This window comes from Amphiura filiformis, chromosome 2, assembly GCF_039555335.1.
Source record: "Amphiura filiformis chromosome 2, Afil_fr2py, whole genome shotgun sequence".
NCBI classification, from domain to species: Eukaryota; Metazoa; Echinodermata; class Ophiuroidea; order Amphilepidida; family Amphiuridae; genus Amphiura; species Amphiura filiformis.
The window spans coordinates 5,538,946-5,563,804 of NC_092629.1; the positions used below are offsets into that span (position 1 = coordinate 5,538,946).

General features: G+C 36.1%; 1 protein-coding gene across 1 annotated transcript in view; it reads right to left on the reverse strand.

Annotated features, from left to right (window-relative positions):
- LOC140145814 (5'-3' exoribonuclease 2-like) overlaps positions 1 to 24,859 on the reverse strand; it is a 119,648-nt gene continuing 94,789 nt past the window's right edge. The window contains exon 31 of the mRNA XM_072167493.1: positions 1 to 2,967. Within this exon, the coding sequence (XP_072023594.1) occupies positions 2,796 to 2,967 (172 nt within the window). The 3' untranslated portion in view covers positions 1 to 2,795. The remainder of the gene's footprint in view (positions 2,968 to 24,859) is intronic.

Genomic DNA, 24,859 nt, shown 5'->3' on the forward strand with positions numbered 1-24,859 from the left:
AAAAGCAAAACACAAAGTACAATAAATACACTTTCTTATTTTTGTATGGGAAATACGAAGCTAATAAAAATTAACTTGCCATGTCAGAATCCTTTACTGAAACTAACAATGTATAATTACAATGCTTTCTAACAAGCACACCACAACAACAATATATGAGGATTTTTCAATTTGGAAAAGACCCCCCCCCCAAAAAAAAAATTTCTTCACAAGCATGTGCAGCTGACAGTATAGGGAGTTATGGGCCCGGATGCCATGTTATTCTTTTAAGTTAAAACCCAAAAGTGTCAAATTGATTCATAGGAGCTCGAAGTATCAAATGTGCTATTCCAATTGAAATCCAGAAGATATAACCTTAATCTTACACACAAGGAGTGTGAATTTCAAATGGGATTACCTGAATGTGTTACTCCATTTGAAATCTACACTCCCTGTGTGGGAGATTAAGGTTGTGTCTTCCATAGGGGGTGTATGGGTTTCAACCAGAATAGCCCAATCTGAGAATTTTGAAAAAATCTCAAAATATTTCATCAACTAAGTTTAACCCTAGCACATATATGTGCTCTACTGCCTTTCTTACAGAGCCCCTGATTGGATAATCACATGATATAATCATCTGAGTAACCAATCAAAATTGAGCTTGTAGATCTCTGGGCAATTACAAGCTTAATCCCCTTTAGCTCTACTTACCATTCTTACCCTATCTCTGATTGGCTCAATACATCATGATATAGCTTGATTTATAACCAATCAAAATAGTTCTTAGAGGCCGATAAATTGTTCCATTCCAATAGTTTAAAACACTTAACAATGTACAACATTTACAAATTGACTTCAACAGATGAACCTTTTCTAAATACAGTCCAACCTCTTTTATCTGACCAAAATGAGGTATGCACAAAACAAGTTAGACCGGGTGTAACATTGGACTCGGTCTAACCATGGAGGTTAGAATTAGGGAGGGATCCTTTTACAATTTTTTTCCTCATTTACTCCTAGCAAAGTCCAAAAGTTGAACTGCAGCCATCTAATATTAATCTATGTGAATTTAACTTTAACTGGATCTACAATGATATAGAATAAGGTATGTAAACACCAAAAAATTCCTTCTTCATAGGACTAATCTCTAAAGTTACACCTGGTCTCATTTGTTTTATGCATACAGACCCAAGTGTTTAACCCCATGAGAACTACCTGCCGATTGGCCAAAAAGAAGTTTTCATTATCAATTGGCCCAATCAGCAACATTTGTTTGAATAATTTCACCACACAATAAAATTGGGATGAATTATTTGCAAATCTGCATTCTGATTGGTGACCAATGTTAGATTGGCAGGTAGTGCTCAGGAGGTTAAGTTCAATGTATGAAATGTTACAGTAACCACATATATTTAGATTATTTTATCAAGCTTATTATACATGATTTTGGATGTTATTATAATATAAAGAATGATATTCCGACTGACCGGCCCTACTGTGGTTTTGTGGACAAGCAAGCTACAATTTTGACCTTGGTCTGACCAGCCAGCCACCATCCTTGGGAACTACAGATTTTGTCAACTGCCCCAAGAATTGACAAACTGTCCATTCTGATCCTCAACATAGCTACATTTTACATTATTTTACATTACCTTTTGAAGGTCGAGGGGTAATGCACCAAATCTTTAAAAAATCATTCCAAATCAAATTTGTGCATTTTTGTATGGAGTATAGGTGTGCTAACATATACCCTGCCAGTGATAAGAACGAACAATTCATAATCATAATTCATCAAGTCCTCCATAGAACTCCATATTAAACAGCCAAAATAGCCAGTGTGTGTTCTTTTACATTCTATTGTTATTTCGGCTTTAAGCGGACAGAAACTTTTTCTGACAAATTGATATTATTTCATCATTTTCCACTTTGAGTAGAGAATAACAAAACTAAAATTTGATGGAAATCGTACAATATGACTTTAAGCATTCCTAAACAAATCATTTGTACTCCTTTGTAGTGGCCACTGACAGTGCATTTAATAACACCTTATATATTTATGGCTCTGATAAGGGTATCAAAGCTGACAAAAACAAATTCTTGAGGACTATAAACTGACTACTGCGGTTGCTTTTATGTCACCGGGATTCCAAGTCAACAATGTTTACTCTGATCTCATGTGCAAATTATTTCCCTATCATAACTTAATAATAATCTGAACCTAGCAGTACATGTACAACTGATATATTGGGCTATTCCAGTTGAAATCCATCCACCCCTTATGGAAGACATGACCTTAATCTCCCACACAGTGAGTGTAGATTTTAAATGGAGCTACCCATTCAGGTATCCCCATTTGAAATTCACACTCCCTGTGTGGAAAAGTAAGGTCATATCATCTGCAGATGGTGTGTGGATTTCAACTGGAATAGCCCATTGCTAGAAATCTGTCCAGCAAAGTTTGTTCGGCTTTTAATAGGTGAAAAAAAAAAAAAGATTCACAAAACCGTGTATTGATATAGAATGGTGTGCACGCAATTGTGTGCAGCACTTACGCTAGTTGTGTGTTGCGTAATGCGTGACTGCTAGAATCACAAAATACCTTTAAACTAACAAAAGTGACAGACATTGGTCAGATTTCTTTCCAGGAACTAAAATATGACATTTCTTGTAATTTTGTGAGGAAAATGTGGGAAAGTAAAATTAATGTTTTTTCCTCTTTAAGCTTTAAAATTGCCCTGACATCACAAAATGGCGCTGGTCATTTTCAATTGGGTAATGATAGTTTAAAGGTGCTTAATTAGGCTACTCTGCGGGTGTCATGATACAAACCCAACATGTTCATATTTCATGATTACATAACTACCACAAGATGTTTGTTTTCCTATCTTGGTTGCCATGACGATGACATAACTACCATGGGTTGTTGTAGTTGCGTTGTTGGTTGTGGGGCGGACGCGGATAGCCCTGTTGACCTTGTTGTTCATGACTCTGAAATGATTCAAAAGAAACAAATAAATGGTAAACTTAAAATAATTGAACTGGTAAAACAAAAAGACACAACATTTATTCATTCATTTCCAATATATTTGGATTTTAGGTATTGACCTTTTCGGTAAATCCCAGATGTCGTCATTTGATGTGACACCGATACGAACATCATTTAGTGAACATTGTTACTGCGCATTGCAAGTCGATCGGCATGACATCAAATGATAACATCTGGGGTCTAATGCAAGGAATTATGGGATTTACCAAAAAGGTCAATAGGTATGTACACATGACAGGGCTTCAAGCAAGCCTATGCAAAAATATAGCAATATTACAGGGACATTTTGAATGAAAATATAGGACAAACATAGGAACGGAAGTCAAATACAGTGGGTATCAGAGACCAGTAACTATTGTTAAGGGGAAAGTTCTGAATATACTTTATGTTTGCATGATGATGTGTACATCATTTTGGACTGGTATGACCATCTACATAATATATTGGGCCAAAAATAGAGGCTAGTAAAATATACCTGCTGTCATGCTGAATGTGTGGAAATTTTCAATCTTAAATAAAATTCACTAGTGCAAGTGAACAAAATTCATGTTAATTTCCTAAATTTGGAAAAAAATCTAGGAATTATAGGACATTTTGTAATATAGGAAACTCTGCTAGATCACAGGTACAATGGTCCACTTTCAAAAATTCTCAGAAGCAACCACTTTAAAAGTTACACTAAACTCAAACTTCTAAAAAGATTAGCCAGAGATTTCACACTTGCAGTTATGTAGTTGCTATACTTTTCAAAATAATTGCACTCAAATTAAATTATGCAGCTAAAACATAATTCTTATCAATTGTATTGCTTGTAATTCATTGTGTACAACTTACTACGACTCAAGACTGTGCAGATTTTCATTTGGGAGGTGTTTAATAGTTGAGCCATCATGGTTGGTGTGAAGTTCTGGTTAACAGGACTCTCAAGGTCTAACCTTTGTCACAAACCACTTTGAGATTGTTACTGTTATGATAGGAAACTCTAAGTACTTGTTGCACTTGATTTTGAGATAATATCCATAAAAGGACCTATTCAATCCATAAAAGGACCTATTCAATCCATGTAAGGACCTATTGAAATACCTCTTGCAAAATTAAAACACTGCTAAGAGTCAAGTAGGGTTAGTGTTGACTCCGCCAAAGACAACCCGCCTCAGAAGTTTTTTGCAGTCTTTTGTCCGGAAAGTGTGGCAGTAAAATCTAAACCCTTCAGGGCAATAGAGAGTTCAAGGTACTAGGGTTTTTGTGTATGAAGTGTGGTGCGGTGTAGAGTACACAGAAAATAAGTTTGAGTATAAGTAGTAAGAGTTGCATGTCGTCAAAAAGAGAAGAACAAACTTTTTTTGAGAGAAAGAACGCGAGGACAGTCCCAAAGGACAACCACGGAGAGATTCAAGATGATCGCTTCAAAAATGAGCCCCAATTATCTTGACAAGAGGCTTGTCAACAATACGGTCGTTGGCCAGCGTACGCACGCTCTCCAATATCAGTAGGTACCTCCACGCTTCGTCGACCACTAAACGGTCGATTAAAGATTGTATTCAATATGAATGCAAACATGGGGTTGCGTGTTGGCATACTGGATAACAGGGCCCTTGGGGTTTGAGCACGATGCAGGGTGTATGGTTACAGGTGCCTTGCCTAGCCACCAGAATCAACTACTGGTTTTATTGCCAGTTTGTTTGGCCGTGTCTAATTGATACCGAGCGATGGCGATGAATTTTTTTCTTTTGGAAACTGTTGAATATAAAATGATCAATTGTTGCATACATGTACAAATTTTAAAGATTTGAACTAAGAAACAACTAATGGTTCACTTGTGATTGAATTTGATCATGCCTAGTTGATGCTGAGCAGGGTGATAGGAGTTTTTTCTGGAAACTTGAATAGAGTTGTCAAGTGTTGCATAAACATGTACACATTTTGAAGATTTAAATGAACGAAAAAAGTAATTGTTTTCCTACAATTGTGTTTGGCCCCGGGGTTTGACCATGTCTAGTTGATGCCAAGTGATGGTGATGGTATATTCTTTCTGGAAACTGTTGCATATAAAATTGTCAATTGTTGTATACATGAACAAATTTTGACGATTTGAACGACTAAACAAGTGATGGTTACTTGCGCTTGAGTTTGGTCTACTTGATGCTGAGTTTAGTCATGTCGAGTTGATACAAAGCGGCGGTGATGGATTTTTATAGAAGGAAACTTCAATATAAAATTATCAATGATTGCATCATTGTACAAATTAGGTAGAAACAAGTCATGGTTTTCTTGCGATTGAGTTTAGTCATGCCTTGTTGATACCGAGCTATAGCAATGGAATTTTTGTGGAAACTGTTGAATATATAGATTTGTCACTTGCTGAATAAAACGACTGATTTTGAACACACACCAAAATACTGCTTTCTTGCCCCTATCCGCATGTTTATGTTACCACATAAGTTAACTGTAAAACGTATATTGAAAATTTTTTGGAAAATTTGGCTCTTCACCCCCCACCAAACTTTTTGGATTCTTGAGCGGACTGGGCAAAAACAATTAGGGTAAATAATTCACAACTTCAGTCAGCAAAAAATATTTAAGTCGAACATTAACAAGTTTGTGCCCCCAGTTCCAAAAACGTAGCTACACCACTGGATGTAACTGGTACAGATAGGGACAGTCATGGGTTAACACCCTACTCTTTTTGAAACCTGCTGTGATATACATGTCTGGGTATCTCTATACACAGGACTGACAGTTTAACATACCCTCCAAAAAACTTCTTTCTTTCTGCCGACCACTACATTTGCTCTAGCACTTACATGCTTACACCGATTTTGATTGAGCCCATATTTATTGGTCGAGCTATGAGTTTTAAAATATTGGACGAGACGTAGTCGAGTCCAATATTTTAAAACTCATAGCAAGACCAATAAATATTGGGCGTAAAGCATCCAATTTTATCATTATTATGTTTTGGATCCAATATTTTCACACACTTGGATTCATCAAAGCATAATAATGACCTAACTTGGTCACAACCATCATTGACCATGCCCCTACATGTCATATGAAACTCATGGGGTCAAAGGCAGGGGTCATAGGGGTCAAAAACGTGATTTCAACTCAAAATGCTTCTCTCACAGATTACGTAGGACAGTGACACCACGTGCACACATGCATTGTTATTATCCAGTGTCTATGGGGTCCTCACAGATTTGGGGTCAAAGGTCATTAAGGGGTCACTTCCGGTATAAAACGAAAAACCTTCAAAATTTTTATTTGCTAAGAAAAACATAGGACAGTAACGGTATGTTCACACATAAATTGGCTAACAGCTATAAGCCAAGTTCAAAAATCGAACAGCTATAGCTAAACTAGCTGTTCAAAAATTGTGAAGGCTAAATTATAGCTGTTCCAAGCATGTAGCAGCAAAGCTACTGGCTGTTCAAACTTACAACTGCTGAGTAACAGCCTAGTGAAGGCTTAATTAGCTGTTCACTTTGGTAAGGCCTCTACCGTGTGATAGATGACAGGCAGGTCCAATATTTTGAGTAGTGGATGCCGGTGCATATTTCTCATTCTAAGTCAGTTAATTATTATTTTGATAACTAAAACTAGTTTTATTTAGGAAAAAATAAAGTTACAAGACTTATGGTCACAAAAACTCCCCAAATTCTAAAATGAACGAAACCTGTTTACAAATTCAGTTGCGTGTAGTGTGTGGCATATTATGCACTACACTAAAGCTAGTGCGCACCTCTGTAACAATGCAGACCATATCCTCTACCGTGTGATAGACGACATGCAGGAACTAATGAAATTCATCGCTTACAAGCTAAACTACAGCTACTGACAAAGAATTCTAAATAAACCATAGGAGAGCAGAAGTCAGAATTTAATCTAGATGTTGCTAATTAAATTTAGACTTTGAAACCAAGTAACCACAGTCAGGACTTGAATCCGGGACCTCATGCACCAGAAGCTTGTACTCTAACCACTACGCCATGCTCTCCTGCAATTTTTTTTACAATGATTTTAATAATGTGACTTGGAATTGGCTCAGTTCCTATGATCAGGATGCTCTAAATAGTGGGCTCTGTGAAACAGCCACTGAGTCTGCCAGGGTGAGGGTGACTGGAGTGTAATTGGTATAGATGGTTCATCACATCCAGCAGTAATATAGGTCTATTGCCATTTGGTCTAATACCATTTTGTCTAATTCCCGTTTAGTCTATATTCAATTGGTCTATTACCAGAAAGGCTAATTGCCACTTAGTCTAATAATCATATAGTCTAATGTCCATTTAGTCTAACATTGTTTGGTCTAATAACCGGTATGTCTACTAACCATATAGTATAATAACCATTTGGTCTAATATTTCTTTAATAACCATTTGGTCTAATAACCGTTTGGTCTAATAACTGTTAGGTCTAATACTCGTATGGTCTAATAACCAGTTAGTCTAATACCATTTCGTCTATTTATTAATAAACTAAATGCCTGTAAGACTAAATGGTGTGTAGACCAAATGGGTATTAGACCAAATCGCTATTAGACTAATTGGTTATAGACCAAATGAGTATTAGACTAAATGGTTGTTAGACCAAATGGCTTTAGACTTATTGGTTATTAGACTAAATGGTTATCGGACCAAATGGTTATCGGACCAAATGGTTAAAGGACCAAATGATTATTGGACGTAGTGGATATAGACCTAATGGGTTTAGACGAAATGGATGTAGACGAAATGGATATTAGACCAAATGGTATTAGACCAAATGGCAAATCCCCGTAATATAAACCAGTGCTGATGTGACTGTGTTTTGTGTGAGCAAGAATGGAAGATTCGATTCTCTTTATATTATTACAAAAAATAGGTCTTTTTAATTGAAGAAAATATAGAAAGCACAGAATATTTGCACAGAACGGAGGAGCACACAATCAAGACGCCCACATTTTTGGTGATGGAGGAGCAGGTGATCACACCATTATTCCTGTGGTGTGATTAAGAGAGAGCCACCCTTGACAAGATAGGAACATTAAAGGGCAGAAAAACCTAACCTAATAAAAAAGACTCACAGAATGAATACTTTGCAATAGACAAATCCAACGAGCCAAGTGATGGTCAGAATTTAGTCGGCCATGACCATGACTGGGTCCCCGGCGCACCAAACTGGTGTATTGTGTTGTAAACTTTCATCATTCTATTGTCTATGTCTAACATGGGTGATGAAATGCAGTTTAAAATCCCCACCAAGGACGCATCATTTCATATTTCAGGTGGGATATACCCGACGGGGACCCAGCTTTGGCTGCCATTGAGGTGTAGGAATGTGTGAAATTGGATTCGTCTATACCCCCTTGGCTAAATAAAGGCAGGGGGGATAAAACTCGTCTAACTTCCTAATCACACACAAAAAAACCCAACAACAAACAAACAATTCCTGTGCCACCACTGGTTAGGACTTAATACATGTAAAGGCCTTGCTTTTGTATTTTAAAGAGTTTGATGCATGTTGTGGCTTCACTTTTTTCACTTGTATGAAATAATATAAATTTAAATCATTTATTTTTGAAAGACAATTTTGCTCTCGGCAAGCAATCCTATAAACATGATAAACCTATATTACTCTTTATGATTTATTATCAACTACATCCTCAATCTGTAAACATTAAATAATACACTACAAACAATCTTATAAACCTATATATATTTTTTTTTGTAAATTTACTCATTCCTTCAAGATGATTTCTCTCTGTTTTCTTTTTTTAAATATTTACAGCTTCTACATAATTTGCCTCAAAGCTACAGAAATACTTTCCCACCCCTCAATTAGCAAAGCCCAATTTACCAAATTCTTATCCAGGGTTGCCAAACCTGCAGTTTAATAGCCCAATTGGGCGACTTTTGAAGACTTTCCTCACGACTTATGACAATTTCATGTCCCACAGAAATGAATTGTTAAGAAAATAAATGGAGCAACTTTTCAACTTTGGCTTTCATATGATTTCCGATAGTTTCCTATCCCATACAAACCAATGGTTAAGACAAAAATTGGGTGACTTAAGTATTTGACCCGCGATTTGGGATGCAAGTTTTCTGTTCTTATCTAGGTTAGTAAGTCAACACACTAGTTCAACTGTTGTTTTCTTTAATCAAACTGTAAGTGTGTAAAATTAGTCCCTCAAGGCTTGCCATAACAGCTCCAAGAAAGAAAAAGGGCGGGAAGAAAAAACAAACTTTTCCCAACCTCCTCCAAATAAAATGCTGTCTATTTTACAGTCAAAAGAACTGTTAAGAAATAACCCATAGGGTATTCCACAAGTAGTGATGGGCTATTGTTATTATTGAGGGTGAGACCAACGCCTTGTATTTGTTGTAGGCAGGAGACCTATTTTATCACAATTTCCGCTCAATATTCTTGAAATCTGTTGGGATGATGGGAGGAGGAAAACACTTTCTGGTTCATTTTTCTTGAAGATGTGAGATGAGAATAAATTATCCACTTCAAGGAGGAGTTTGTTAGTTTAAGGTTATGTTACCCTTTGTTGTGCTATTTGCAAGCTGAAAGGCATCCACACATGGTGGTTGGCTGGTGTTTTTATATCGAGTCATATTCACCAAGGCAGACAATAATGGGAGTGGCCCAGGGGGTGTTGGATGGGTGTGAAATGGGGGAGGATGACCTGGTAGCCCTAGAGTAATTTTAAGGGCTAAATTTACAGCCATGAGAATAAATTTTGATGAAAAAGCAGTATGATTATGAAAAACACACAAAATATGGCCAGAATGCCCCAAACTGGCTCAAGATATATGGACATTGGATAACAAAAAACAGGAATTGTGAAATGGGGAGGATGACCCAGTAGCCCTACAGTAACTTTAAGGGCTAATTTGACAACCATGAGAATAAAATGTTAATAAAAAAGCAGTATGATTATGAAAAACACATACAATATGGCAAAAATGCTCCCAAACGGACTAAACATATATATAAAAACATGGGACATTTGGATAGCAAAAAACAGGAATTCCTGTTTAAACAGGAAAATTCTCATGCCGATTTTAGTTGTTTAGGGACAGAGTCCTGAAGAAAGCTGTAGATCTTTGGGATTCTTTCTGAAGGTTTATAGGAGTGCTGGGAGTGTAAGCGTAACCCCCTGGACACATAACTGGTCATCTAACAGCATTTGTGAATGGTTGATAACTTGAAATGCGCACTTCAATTGCCAATTATGACTAGGCTTTAAATGATTTATAGTCAAACTTGCATTTGCAGACGTTCTTTTTAGCACCCTCCTTGATTGGTTCAAAATTGGACATAATATTATTTTGACCGATTGGCAGGTAGTTCTCCTGGGGTTAAAGGTTCTGTTTTGCCAATATGTCACTGGTAATTTTACATTTACATGTAACCCCGCAGTACCCATGGGCTCTACATGCACCATCCGAATTATTATGATTTAACAAAAGACTATAAATCACCAAAATCTGTAATTAAATTGCAATATTTTTGATCCTCTGCTGGCATTTTTCAGTCAAATAATCTATACTACTGAAACAGCTGATTTTACATGTATACAGTAATTTCTGTCTCAAACTCAATCTACTTCTGGCCAAAATACTAGCCTATTTTACATGTATGTTCTGTAAATATATTAGTAAATAAAAAATAATCCCAAAATGGAAAATCAGGGTCGGCTGGGCCTGTAGAACAGTTTTTTTTTGTCTTAACCATTTTTGTTTATTTTACCTGAGAAAGTGAAAAAAATACAACAACAACAACAACAATAACATAGGGTTCTCCCAGACTATCAATAAAAACATTCCACTTTTCAATAACCAAATCACAAAACTTCAGACTGATAAATACAACAACATACTTGAAATCAACTACCCACCTACCTACCTACCCCTCATCAAACAAACCTTGCTCACACTACAAAATATATGGATATTGCATTCATTTTACAATTTAGCACGCTCACTTTCGTTTTGAAAAGAATTCAATGAATTTTTCATGACTTTTGACCGGTCTCTTAAATTCCATGACCAACATCAAATATTCAATGACAATTCTACTATATGTACATGTATTTTACATGAAATTCAGAGACAGAGAAAAATTCAATTTCTATATTGAAGTATTTTGTAGTAGTTCTAGTTAAAACCATGTATCCCTTCTAATAACTGACACAAGTTCCAATAAAGGTATCCATTCTAATTAGTGACCAGCAAGGCATCATTTCATGCATTCAATTCAGCTTATATTGTGTACAATGGTACGATTATTGGCCATTATGGAATATTAGCCGTGGTAATTGAATTCACTCGCGGATACAATTACATACCCGATACTAAACACAAGCGGAAACTCACTATGAAATTTCAAACGTCATCTATGGCAAAGCGAGGGGGTGAGTGAACTGGTTGTAACTGCCCAAATAAACCACCAGCTAACTATGCAGGAAGTCAGCGAAAGATTATGAAATTTTATCTTAAATCAAACACGGAAGACACCGATTTGTAGGAACGAGAAACCTCGCGGGACGAGGGTACAACCGGGTATGATGACAGGGCTTGCAAATTTGCATGCGTTTTCTCTCCCGTTTTGATTTTTACCTAGCCGCGAGGCAGGGGGAAATTTAACGTCGTCATGGTACACGGCAATTTGAAGTGCCATTACATCAGTTTGCGGGGATACGTTTACTAGTCTGAAAGCCTTCAAGTAGCTCCTCTTCAAATCATGTGACCCCTGGGCCTCGCCTGTCACGACTAATGCATTACCAACCCAATAGAAAACCCTGCTTGTTTTAAAATCATTGTCTGCTTCATACAAAAATCACATGATTTTGACAGTTTTTCCCCAAAATGACAGATTTTAACAAAATACTTAACCAAAACTTGTCATGTTCATTCTTGTTTGAAGAATGTTTAATTTTACACACATTTAATAAATAAACTTTGAAAATTTATACAAAAATGTGACTTTTTTCTTTTTTTTTTTGATAGCAGCCTACAAATGGTTAGCAAAACAAGAAAATGCACAGCACACTATGCTTGGCAGTAAAGCATCATGGGATATGTTGACAATTCTCGTTCCCGCAGCAGTTAAGTGAATAGTGGATCGCGTCTTGAAAACATACGCTAATGGAGAGTACAACAGCAAAAATACATGCTATCCCATAGTGCATTGCAAGAAATTGAGCGAATACACATGTACCTCAATATTCTTTACTTTAGAAAGTGGTCATTGTTCATATACATCAACAGGCATCGGCCATACATCTTGGGAGTATTATCTAAAACAACATAGGCTAAAGAATTGCCCTCAATTTGACCAAAGGACAGATTATGTGCTGAATTAAGACTTGGAAGCAATGCATTCTGGGAGCTCTGCTATGGAAGAGTACAGTAGTAACTTCAGTAAAGAAACAAGCCAAATTGTTTGGACTGTACAGTTAGGGGAAGGTATGACAATAGATGGCCTGCATATATAGAGTCGGTCATCAGGGCGGCCATTTTCTATCCCCTGTTTCACCCCAAGGCTTACTACTAAATATCTAGTGCAGGTACCGGGTACTCGAGTCATGAAATACAATGCTAGCTGGTCCTTCTATTCAATCGCTGCGCATGCTACACATACATGTGATGGGTAAATAACCCAATCACAGCTGTGCGTCATGCACGCACCGTCTGACTTGATTGTTGTGTTCCTTCTATGATTTACTTTTAAACTCTAAACATGCAGCCACCAATATTGTATATGCCACATTATGTTTTGTTACAGAAATAAGATCAAATCTTTAAAATGTCAATATGTTAACAAAATCAAAATGATAAGATGTACCCAAAAAGTACTAACATGCCTATTATTAGATCAGTGGCTTAACCCCACAAGAACTACCTGCCGATTGGCCTAAATGAATACAGTGTCCAATTTTGAACCAATCAAGGAGGATATTTAAAATAAAATCATCTGCAAAATAATGCAAGTATGACCATAAATAGTTTAAAGCTTAGTCATAATTGGCAATTGAAATGAGCATTTCAAGTTATCAACCAATCAGGAATGCTGTTAGATGACCAGTAGTGTCCAGGGGGTTAAGAACTGTTTCCAACCACTACAGAAAGAGTCTTACAACTTATGGAGTCTATGGAGCAAATTCTTACTACACATGCAAGGCATACTGCACTATGCTAATTCTCTATTGTTCAAAGTACGGAGACCTGTTTACTTTTTTAGCTCAAATTTCATGCTACATGAAGAATGACAGAGTTCAACTAAAACCATGCTTCTTTAAGGTTGGTATTAACCCTAGAATTTATGGAACTTTTGGGCCTCATAAATTCTGGGAATGGGAAAGATATGATGAATCCATTCTGTGATGTGATATATTTAAAAAATACTGAGGGAAAACCATAAAAAGCATGATTCTAACCAAAAAAAAACAAAAACAAAAAAACAAAACTGTAACAAAGAATTGACAACCCAGTTGGATATGTCATGTCAAATGTTTCCCATTCTAAATATGTATACTTTCAACAATTTAGCAGGTATGAGCCCAAAAGTTTCCTTAATTCCAGGGTTAAGACCAACCTTAACTGCGCCAGCCAAATTTGAATTGTTGAGTGACAAAGAACTCTAAGTGTATGTCATAAAAAAGTAGCAACATTGGGCTATAGCAGTAAATCCATACACCCCCTATGGAAGACATGATCTTTACTTCCTATGGGGGGGGGGGCAGATTTCAAACGGAGTCACCCAGTCATGTAACCTCATTTGAAATTCATGCTGTCTTCCATAGATGGTACGGATTTCAACTGGAATATAGAAGAGGGTGTTTAATAGAAGTGGACATTCAATAGAGTAAATATGTAGCTGTACAGATGTACTTGGAAAGAAGTGCTAAGACAGTTGATACTTGGAAAAATTCTGAAGGGGAGGAAGGCTGGTGGGGCGGGGGCACTCAACTTAAATTTTGATAAAAGTTTTGCACTGGGAAACTACTGAGAACTGATTTTTCGGGCAAAATAGGACTTCTGAACTGAAATTTCAACATATTTTTTTGGGCTAGTGAACTAAACTTGGGCAAAGTTATATGCCTAATTTGAGCTTGAGTTGAATTTTGTGAAAGTGAAGCTGAAGACCTATAGCATGATCCCCAAATGTGGGTTTTCGGAACTGCAAGAGAGCCTGAAACAGGATCCTTGTCCGCTGCAAATACCCGTACCACCAAGCCTGGAAAAAATAGGCAATTTGGCAATCTCCTTGCTTGGAAATTTGGTCATTTGGAGGGAAATTTTGCTTTTCTGGATAAAGAAATTACTAAGAAATGATGGGAAATTCTACTAAATTGGAGGGAAATTGATCTCTCTTGCCGTGAAATAAACATATTTTCCAGGTTTGCATGTGAGTTCCCCCTCTGAGAGCAAGGCTATATAGGTTGAGTACATGTTATGAAAAATATTTACAGACTAAAATAAAATGAAAATCTATGTTTTGATTGCACAAGTATGTTTTACATCCTGTCTGCAGTACATTAATGCAACACAAAATCATCAAACAAATATAATAACCAGCGATTGGTTAGTATCTTGTAGTGTTTGCATATCACAAAGTGCCCCTTTAAGGTTGGTCTGAACCCTGGAACTTTCAGGTCTCATAACTTCTAAATTGTTGGTCTTAAGTTAAAAAAGTATACATATTTAGAATGGCAAAGACTTGATAAGTTCATCTGTGAGGTCAAATTTGGGCCAAAATGCCATTTTTGGCCCAAAATCCCCAAAACAACGGTTTTTGGCCAACTTCTTTTTCGTGCATCCTAACAAAAAAATTCTTTTTTTATTAATTTTTAAAAACGAGATCAAAATATCTAGGACCTGTTTTTTTCATTTTTTTGAATTTTGACCAATTTCACCAAAAATATTTGAAATTTGGGCCAAAATCTGGCTTTTTATGATTTTTTTGAAAAATCAGCATTTTTTGACCATTTTTGGTGCAAATTTCTCAAAGAAGTATGAAATAGTTATCTACTACTGATATCATTATTGATGAAGTAGCTATCTACTGCTGATATCAGTATCGATAGAGTAATTATCTACAGTTGATATCAGTGTTGATGAAGTATCTATCTTGATGAAGTAGGTATCTACTGCTGATATCAATATTGATGAAACAGCTATCTACAGCTGATAACAGCATTGATGAAGTAGTTATCTACTGCTGATATCAGTATTGATAAAGTAGATATCTACTGCTGATAACAACATTGAAGAAGTAGCTATCTACTGCTGATATCAGTATTGGTGAAGTTGCTGATATCAATATTGATAAAGTAGCTATCTACTGCTGATAACAACATTGATGAAGTAGCTATCTACTACTGATATCAGTATTGATGGAGTAGCTATCTACTGCTGATAACAGCATTGATGAGGTAGCTTTCTACAGCTGATAACAGCATTGATGAGGTAGCTATCTACTGCTGATATCAGTATTGATGAAGTAGCTATCTACAGCTGATAACAGCATTGATGAGGTAGCTATCTACTGCTGATATCAGTATTGATGAAGTAGCTATCTACTGCTGATAACATCATTGATGAAGCAGCTATCTACTATTGATATCAGTATTAATGAAGTAGATATTTACAACTGATATAGGTATTGATGAAGTAGCTATCTGCTGTTGAAATAAGTGTTGACGAAGTAGCTATCTTCTGCTGATATCATTATTGATGACGTAGCTATCTACTGCTGATATCAGTATCGATAGAGTAACTATCTACAGCTGATATCAGTGTTGATGAAGTATCGATCTTGATGTAGGTATCTACTGCTGATATTGAGTTTATTGACAAAAAAATTGCTCATATCCTTTTGTTTCTTACTGTTTTTAACAGTAAGAAACCATCTCCTCCTGATATCTGTATTGATGAAGTAGCTATCTATTGCTGATATCATTGGCGATGAAGTAGCTATCTACTGCTGATATCAGTGGTGATGAAGTAGCTATATACTGCTGATATCGTATTGATGAAGTAGCTATCTACTGTTGATATCAGTATTGATTGTGATGTGCCCTGAGTAATTTAATTTGATGATTTATCTTTGTTTACAAAGTTACATGAGTGATGACATTTTGGGGGAATTCCCCTCTCAAAGTGAGCAAAACAAGTTGAATCATATCTAATTTGGAATATTTGGAAATCCCCTCAGGAAGTGATGTAATGGGATTTCCCCTCAGGAAGTGATGTAATGAGAAAGGTGAATGTTAATTTTATAATTAAGGCTTGGGGAATTCCCACAATTGGCTATTAATACTTGGGATTTCCCAGGGCCTGATATATAAGAAAAGGTAAACATATTTCTTCACAGTTTATAGTGTTGATCTGGGCTAGCTAGCTAATATGCTTACAGTCCAATCCCTTCAAAGAAAGGAAATTGCAAACCAGAAATATTTTATGTAGTCAAAGTACTACTATTTGCCAGTGTTGTCGGAGAAGATCTAGAATACGCCAAAGAACGTACTTCTTCCAAGAAAGGAAAATATATTCTTCTGTCGACTTGCTGAAGTCTGGTGTTTTGATTCAACGCAACTGTCAATACAAGTGGGGACAACTGCATCGCAGTCCTGCTTCCTGAAGATATTGTGTGAAAGGTGGAAATAGCACCAAGTTGGGAGAAATCAGCGCAAGGAGTTGAGTTTGGAGCAAGCAGCGCAAGGAGTTAAGTTTGGAGGAGAAAGCAACGCAAGGAGAAAGCAACGCCATTTTTGTGTGAGGATTTCATACGCAAGGATATTCATAAACTCAAGTGTTCACTGGACTTAGCTGATTTTCGCAGGACAAGTGAATAAGGATATATTACATCAGTCGTCCAGAACATTGCAGGAACTTTATGATCGCCAAGAAGAAGAATGCTGGCTAAGTACAAACTAGATAAAGAGTGATTATATTTGATTAGTGTATATGTGCATTTGTTGTCATTATATTGTACCAAACAAAACTTGCTTTCAATTAAAGACTTGGTTTTTGTTAGCTTAAACAAACAGTGTATTTGTGTTGTGCATTCGTGTGAGTTCGGGTAAAAGGTGATTTTGGCCTTGAGTCAAGTACGACTCGTAACATGATGAAGTAGCTATCTACTGTTGATATCAGTATTGTTGAAGTAGCTATCTACTGCTGATATCTGTATTGATGAAGTAGCTATCTACTGCAGATAGCAACATAGATGAAGTAGTTATCTACAGCTGATATCAGTATTGGTGAAGTAGCTATCACCTGCTGATAACAGTATTGATGAAGTAGCCATCTACTGCTTATATCAGTATTGATGAAGCAGCTATCTACAGCTGATAACAACATTGATGAAGTAGCTATCTACTGCTGATATCAGTATTGATGAAGTAGCAATCTACTGCTAATAACAACATTGATAACGTAGCTATCTACTGCTGATATCAGTATTGGTGAAGTTGCTGATATCAATATTGATTAAGTAGCTATCTACTGCTGATAACAGCATTGATGAAGTAGCTATCTTCTACTGATATCAGTATTGACAGAGTAGCTATCTACTGCTGATATCAATATTGATGAAACAGCTATCTACAGCTGATAAGAGCATTGATGAAGTAGCTATCTACTGCTGATATCAATATTGATGAAGCAGCTATCTACATCTGATAACAGCATTGATGAAGTAGCTATCTACTGCTGATATCATTATTGATAAAGTAGCTATCTACTGATGATATCTGTATTGATGAAGTATCTATCTACTGATGATACTGATAACAGCATTGATGAAGTAGCTATCTTCTACTGATATCAGTATTGACGGAGTAGCTATCTACTGCTGATATCAATATTGATGAAACAGCTATCTACAGCTGATAACAGCATTGATAAAGTAGCTATCTACTGCTGATATCAATATTGATGAAGCAGCTATCTACAGCTGATAACAGCATTGATGAAGTAGCTATCTACTGCTGATATCATTATTGATGAAGTAGCTATCTACTGATGATATCCGTATTGATGAAGTAGCTATCTACTGATGATATCCGTATTGATGAAGTAGCTATCTACTGCTGATATCAGTATTGATGAAGTATCTGGCTACTGCTGATCTCCATATTGATGAAGTAGCAATCGTAACATCATTTCTTTATTTAGGAAAACAAAGAGGTGCCTGGTATTCTACCCAGCCATGCACAAACATGACAAAATCAGGGGAATGAATCTAATGTTACTATATTGATTTTGAGTTTATAGGCAAAAATGTTGCTCATATTCTCTAGTTAAATTATTGTTTTTTATTAACTTATCACATGTAATTGCCTATAACCTGTAAACCAGAAACTTCATGGGGTTTGCATTAAAATGTAAGCATTTTTGAAGGGCTAGTACCTGATGTAAAAGAAATTCTTGAAATATATATATTATCTTAGTTTTTAGGCCAGAAATAACACAGAATAATGTGTTTTTACCTAGTGTGACTAAAGAAAGCCGCAGAATCAGACTAGCCAATGATGACGTCCATATGTGTGTCGCTTAAGGAGCCCGCTGGGACGTCATTGGCTGTATTTATTTTCTATTGAGCATTCCATACAAAATGAGCGATTCATGTGTGTGGAATATTCAATGAAATCACCTCCTTATATGTCTGAATCTACTTGCATTAACAAGGGGGTAAGGGGTGGGGGAAGAGAGCGATATGGACATGACAAGATTAGACACGACAGAGGCAGACAAAGACACAGACAAACAATTCAAACCAACAACCTGTTCCAGGTGTACCAGGGAAAATATCTTACCCTTCCCAGAATCCTTTACAACACGATGCAACACCACAATGAATTAAATGACACTCCTATTACTTTGAACAGGTTCCATTTGTTTTCAAGTTGAGCATAGACTGGCTATATTTGCAAGATCTGGATGTGCTCTGTTCATTGGGGTCACTTTTTGTCACTATCGACCCATGTTGCACTGGATATCATATTAGTACAGAAAACTGAAATAGAAGAAATGTATTGTGGGAAGTGTAAGGTATCCTCTCTGCAGGTGCACACTCCTAATTATTTTTAAAAAGAACACAGGTTGAATTCCAAGTTAAAGTTCCTCAAACAACTGGGATTTTAACTAACTGCTAATATTGCTTAAAATGTTGTCAGTATCAAAAAGGACGAGTGGAATACATGGATCCAGGGTTTCTCGACCAAAAGTCAGTTTGACCGACATTCCGTCCCACAAGGTAATAGGTGTATTGCATAACAATAGATACAGCTCAGAGGTTGATCCATCTTCTTTTGATATGCAGGGTTATGCAATATGCTTATTGCATTGTGGGAAGGAACTTGGGTCAACATGACTTCCGGTAGGGAAATCCAGTACCCATATATTGCTAACTGGGGCATCCCGTGCATATCTCTACTTAATTAGGCATGTGTCTTACACAAACTTGCCTGATACAATTTGAATACTTCACATTATCCACAGAAAAAACACAGCAACATAGAGAATTCAGATTAAAATTAAGTATCCATGAAAAAGTTCACACAACAGGCATGATGAAAGACATACAATATTTTCCCCCTGGGAATCACAAGAGAGTGTGCTTCTCATGTTAAAAATCAGATTGTTACCAAATAAAACCGTTATAATAGTGACAATAGTTACAATATTTCTTGCGGGAAGATATATTATGACATCAATATTGTAGGACTATTTAAGTTTTACACTAAGTCACCTAGCATAGGCTGATATCTTAATTTTGCCTATTTATAGCACTTCAAATTTTGACATAAATGCACTGATAGTTAGATAAAATATTAATTAAAGGTGCTTGACAGCCTCATCCCCCATCAAAAATGTAGATTTGGGTATAAGGTGAAAGCTCATATTTTCCTTATAACCCCAGTGAAATTTTAGGCCTGCAATATGTTTTATTTAGGCAGTATAAACATATCATAGAAATAGTTTGATGGTTACCATCCATGGAAGTCATGTACCATTCTATGGGCTACTGTGATACAAGTTCTTGCTTCTACAATCCAATTCGCTGCAGCAATTTATGTCAAAACTTGAATTAAGAATATCTGAGTGATGGGCCTCAATAATACGGTAGTAAACACAAATCGGGCTATTTCATTAAAAATCCACACTACCCCTGTGGACGATTTCACTAAAGTTTTCCACAGAGGGAGTATAAGTTTCAAATAGAATAGACATTTGGGTAAATTCCATTTGAAATACTCATTCTAGTTATGGAAGATATAGGCAAAGCCATAATACAGGGTGAGTATGGGTTTCAAAATGATTAACCCTGACCAATTACATTTGAAAAACATACTCCCCCTGTATAAGACATTTCCAAAATCTTCTAGAGGGGTAGTGTGGATTTTAAATGGAATAGCCCAATCAAACAGTTTGACTCAATATTTTTCAATTTATCTGGACAAATTTTGGGGCAAGATTGCCAGAAAAATGAGAAAAAGATGTCTGGTCAGAAACAGGATATGCGAAATAACATATTGTGCACAATTTTCCATAACACACGCTCAATAGCTTGAAGTCAAACTGTTTGATTATTAAAGGTGGCATTATATTCGGACCACAATCTAGTCATGCACCTTTAATTGGTATGCCATGTTACAAGTTCTACGTTATCATCTTACGGTATTTTGCTCAAGTTTGACACAAATGCACAAAACTATCTGTAATATAGGTATATAGGTTAGCTGTAGGTACTGAAAAGATAAATTTGATATAAATTGATCAGCCTCAAATACAAGTCTTTAATCTTCATTTTACACCCTGTTACAACTTGTCAGCTCTCTAATTATCAATTTTTGTCAGTTGCCAAGAACTGATGCACATTTTATCAACCAGTCGTATTTTTTGTCAGCTTTTCAATGTCATACTGTTTTGAAGAGGAGCCACTTCAACCCAAGCCATCTTCTTGGTTTACTCCTGTTATTCTCTGCATTAATACTTTGCTACCATGAACAACTTCACTGTTCTAAAATGATGTGTTTGGGTTCAAAACTAGACATATGACATGTGCTGCCGTATGTTAACCCAATGAGTACTACCTGCTGATTGGTTACAAGAAGACTATTATGATATATTGAGCCAATCAGCAACATGGTAATGGTGGTTGGGCTAAAGAATAAGCTTAAACATTTAGAAGCTGTAATTTTGTTGGTCAATTGTATGAATATTTTGCATAATAGGCCAATCAGAAATCTTGTAAAGTTCAAATATTATTAAGGATATCACCGTTACAAAGGTATCTCTTAACCCCCCCCTAGGCACTATTGGTCATCTAACAGCATTTCTGATTGGTTGACTAGGCTTTAAACTATTTATGGTCAAACTTGCATTTGAAGATGATCTTATTAATACCCTCCTTGATTGGTTCAAAATTGGACACAATATTCATTTTGGCCAATCAGCAGGTAGTTCTCATAGGGTTAACCATAAAATAACAACATTAATACTCTGCATGCTAGCCATAGGCTTCAACATAAAAAGTCCAAGTTTGAGATATTTTCTTTAAAGTTTCAATGAGCTATCTCAAAACCCGCTAAACCAATACTACGCTTGTTTGTACTCATTTTAATGCATTTTTCATGCTGATTTCAAATATGGTCATGAAGATTTAATATTCTTAAAATTTTTAATCAAAAAAAAATTGAAACTTGTCGTCTGCAGTCAGTCGGCACTAGAAACCCACAAAACACACGGCAGCCTTGGAATGGATGGATATATATATATCAAATTTTGCATTTAAACTCTTCAAATATTCCGGTTTGTTATTGATTTAAAAAAAAATCTCAAGAAGCACTGTACCAATACTATACATGTTTGTACATCTTCAATGAAATCCTTAATAATCATTAATTTATCGTATGGTCGAAATTTGAGTTAATTACAGTTTTGATACCTGATGTTGTTTTTGGGTTTAGCAAAACCCTAAGTGAGGGTTAAAAATGACAAGCTCGCATCCACGGTCGATCAAATCCACTTCACAACATTATCATTTGCTATCAAGTAGAACTAGCAACTAAAAAAAAAAATCCCTTTACTAGGCCTCTAGTTACCATAGCAACCTCAAGTATGCAAAGAAGTACTTGAGACTGTGTCTCCGCTAGGCCAGGCCTCGGGTTTGCAGAAACTTGATGCAGCGACGCCCGTCGTTTGCCGCCGAATCTCTGCGCGGAATTATTCATAACTTTTTTTCTTTTCTAGCTTCTCCAGAACTGTTATTGCTGAGCACTTGAGTTGTCATCCAAGACATCGTCATGACGACAAGTACCCACGATACCCTGGGCTTTTGCTTCATCAGCATGCATGAGCTGTTTTCTGCTCCATTTAGTGTGGCACTTTCGTGAATTATTTTGCGTGTTTCTTTAATTTATTATTACAACGAATTTGCCGCCCTGAATGACGAGTTTAGCACCTCGTGGCTTAACAGATATCGTTGAGAATTTTAAATGCAGATCTCTTTTTTTCTTATTATTTGTCTGCTAATTTACTGTAGAATATTCAGCACTAAGTCTGTTGATGTTATCTTAGCGCATTGCACAAAGGTATGTATTTTTATCATAAAATTACGCCATTTTTTAAATTCCTGGAAACAAAATGCAAGCCAAGCAAAACCCAGTACAAGATACTGTACTTCATTATAATCAGGCCAATTGCAATGCATTTGAAATAAAGAAAACAAATCAGAAATTATTTTGACAACTGATATTTTCAAAATGACCTTTGTAATCTGTGTTCAGCATCATAGGGTTAGGACACATATGAATATATATGCAAACATATGTAAATATGAATATGCAAATATACTGTGTAAATATTTTAGTTGTAGAGCTTACTGTCATGTGTTTTTGCTATTTACACTACCATCATGCCAAATGTATTTTTTCGTTCAAAATTCACCTTCAAAAATAATGAAATTCATAGATATTATGGAAAAATCTACATTTCCTAAAGACTAATACTTGTTTGGTAGAAAGTGTTAATGGTTGAAAAGAAGATGAAAAGAAAAGAAAAAGTAGAAGAAAAAAAACAAATAACCAAAACGATAAAAAGACTACTTGTTCAGTAAATCAAATTCATAGCATGAAGGGAAGAGTACAACTGTCAATTTCTTCTGCAGGGTCCCCAATATATGTAGGTCAGAAATAACAGGACAGTGGCCCAGATAGGTCATCCGCAGATATGGGTGGTGATTCATGTGAAAATTTTTTTTTCCATTTTTGTGAAAACCCTTTTTTTTTCTCCATTTTCAGCCAATTTTACAAGTTTACCTGAAATGACCTTTTACCTGTAGTATGTGACCTTGAACACCAAGATTACATGAAAGCTTTGGCTCAAGTTTGATATAAAATTGGATCGATTGAGCCCATATTTATTGGTCTCGCTATGAGTTTGAAAATATTGGATGAGACATGTCCAATATTTTAAAACTCATAGCGAGACCAATAAATATTGGGCATAAACATCCCATTTCAGCATTATTATGTTTTGGATCCAATATTTTCACACACTTAGATTCATCAAAACATAATAATGGTTGCAATTGGATGTGAACTGTTCATGTTCTTCAAAAGCCTTACATAATTGTTGATGGACAAAAACACATGTATGGACACACAATTCATGATCCCATTTAGTCTTTGTCAAAGACTACTCGTGATTGAGTGGGGTGGGGGGTGGTGGCAGCGCAGCCGCGACATCGAGTAGTTAGAACTAGCCACTATGGTTTCCAAGAGTGTGTAGTTCCCAGTAGTTTATCTCCCTATAGGTAATAAAAGTACATGGTCTTTAACACAGACTAGATGCCATTAGGTCTTTTCCTTCGGATAACCTAATTATCCAAGTCAAGTTTTCCAAAAATGTTTTTGGAACATTATTCAAAGATTTAAGGGTAGACGAGGTATTGTTGGTCGAAGCAACCTAAAAATCGATTTTCATTATCTAGATCAATATATTAGTGAAAATTAACACCTTGATGTTTTGCAAAAGTTCATTCTACAAATCGTATACTTTGCAAACTTGCTTAATTTATTGTTGTTAATTAGTTATATACGCTTTTACAAAAGTGTTGTTGTTTCAGCCCTCTTTACAACGTAACTCAAGAACCACAGCACCTTTAAAAGTATATCTGTGATATTTTAATTCTTCTACACGCTCGCTATGAATTGAGCAATGCAGTTTTTGCCAAAGCTCGCTACCATTCGTAAGATGCTGGGAACTACCAAATCACAACAGTTTAAAATAATTAATAACCTTAATATGTTCTTTATATAATCCGACAATAAAACTGTTTCTGTAAAACATTTTGTATTTGCTGTGTAAATACAGTATCTCATTGTCAAAATCTCTATTCCATTTAAAATCAACACTCTCCCTGATCTTCCACAGGGGGCGTATGAATTTCAAATAGAATGAACACATTAATCAACTTTAAGGGGGTACTACACCCCTGTCCAATTGTGTGCCTATTTTTGCATTTTTCTCAAAATTTATAGCGCATTGGTGACAAGTAAAATATGTATATTATAGGGGCAAGGACTACAACTACTGCACTGAAAATTCAGCAACTCAAGGCAAGTACTTATTGATTTATTGATCAAATAGGGGTTTTCCCTCATTTTCGACTGTAACTCCACAATTGTTGTCCGTACTGAAATAAAATATTCAGTGCAGTAGTTGTAGTCCTTGCCCCTATAATATACATATCTTACTTGTCATCAATGCGCTATCATTTTTGAGAAAAATGCAAAAATAGGCACAAAATTGGGCAGGGGTGTAGTACCCC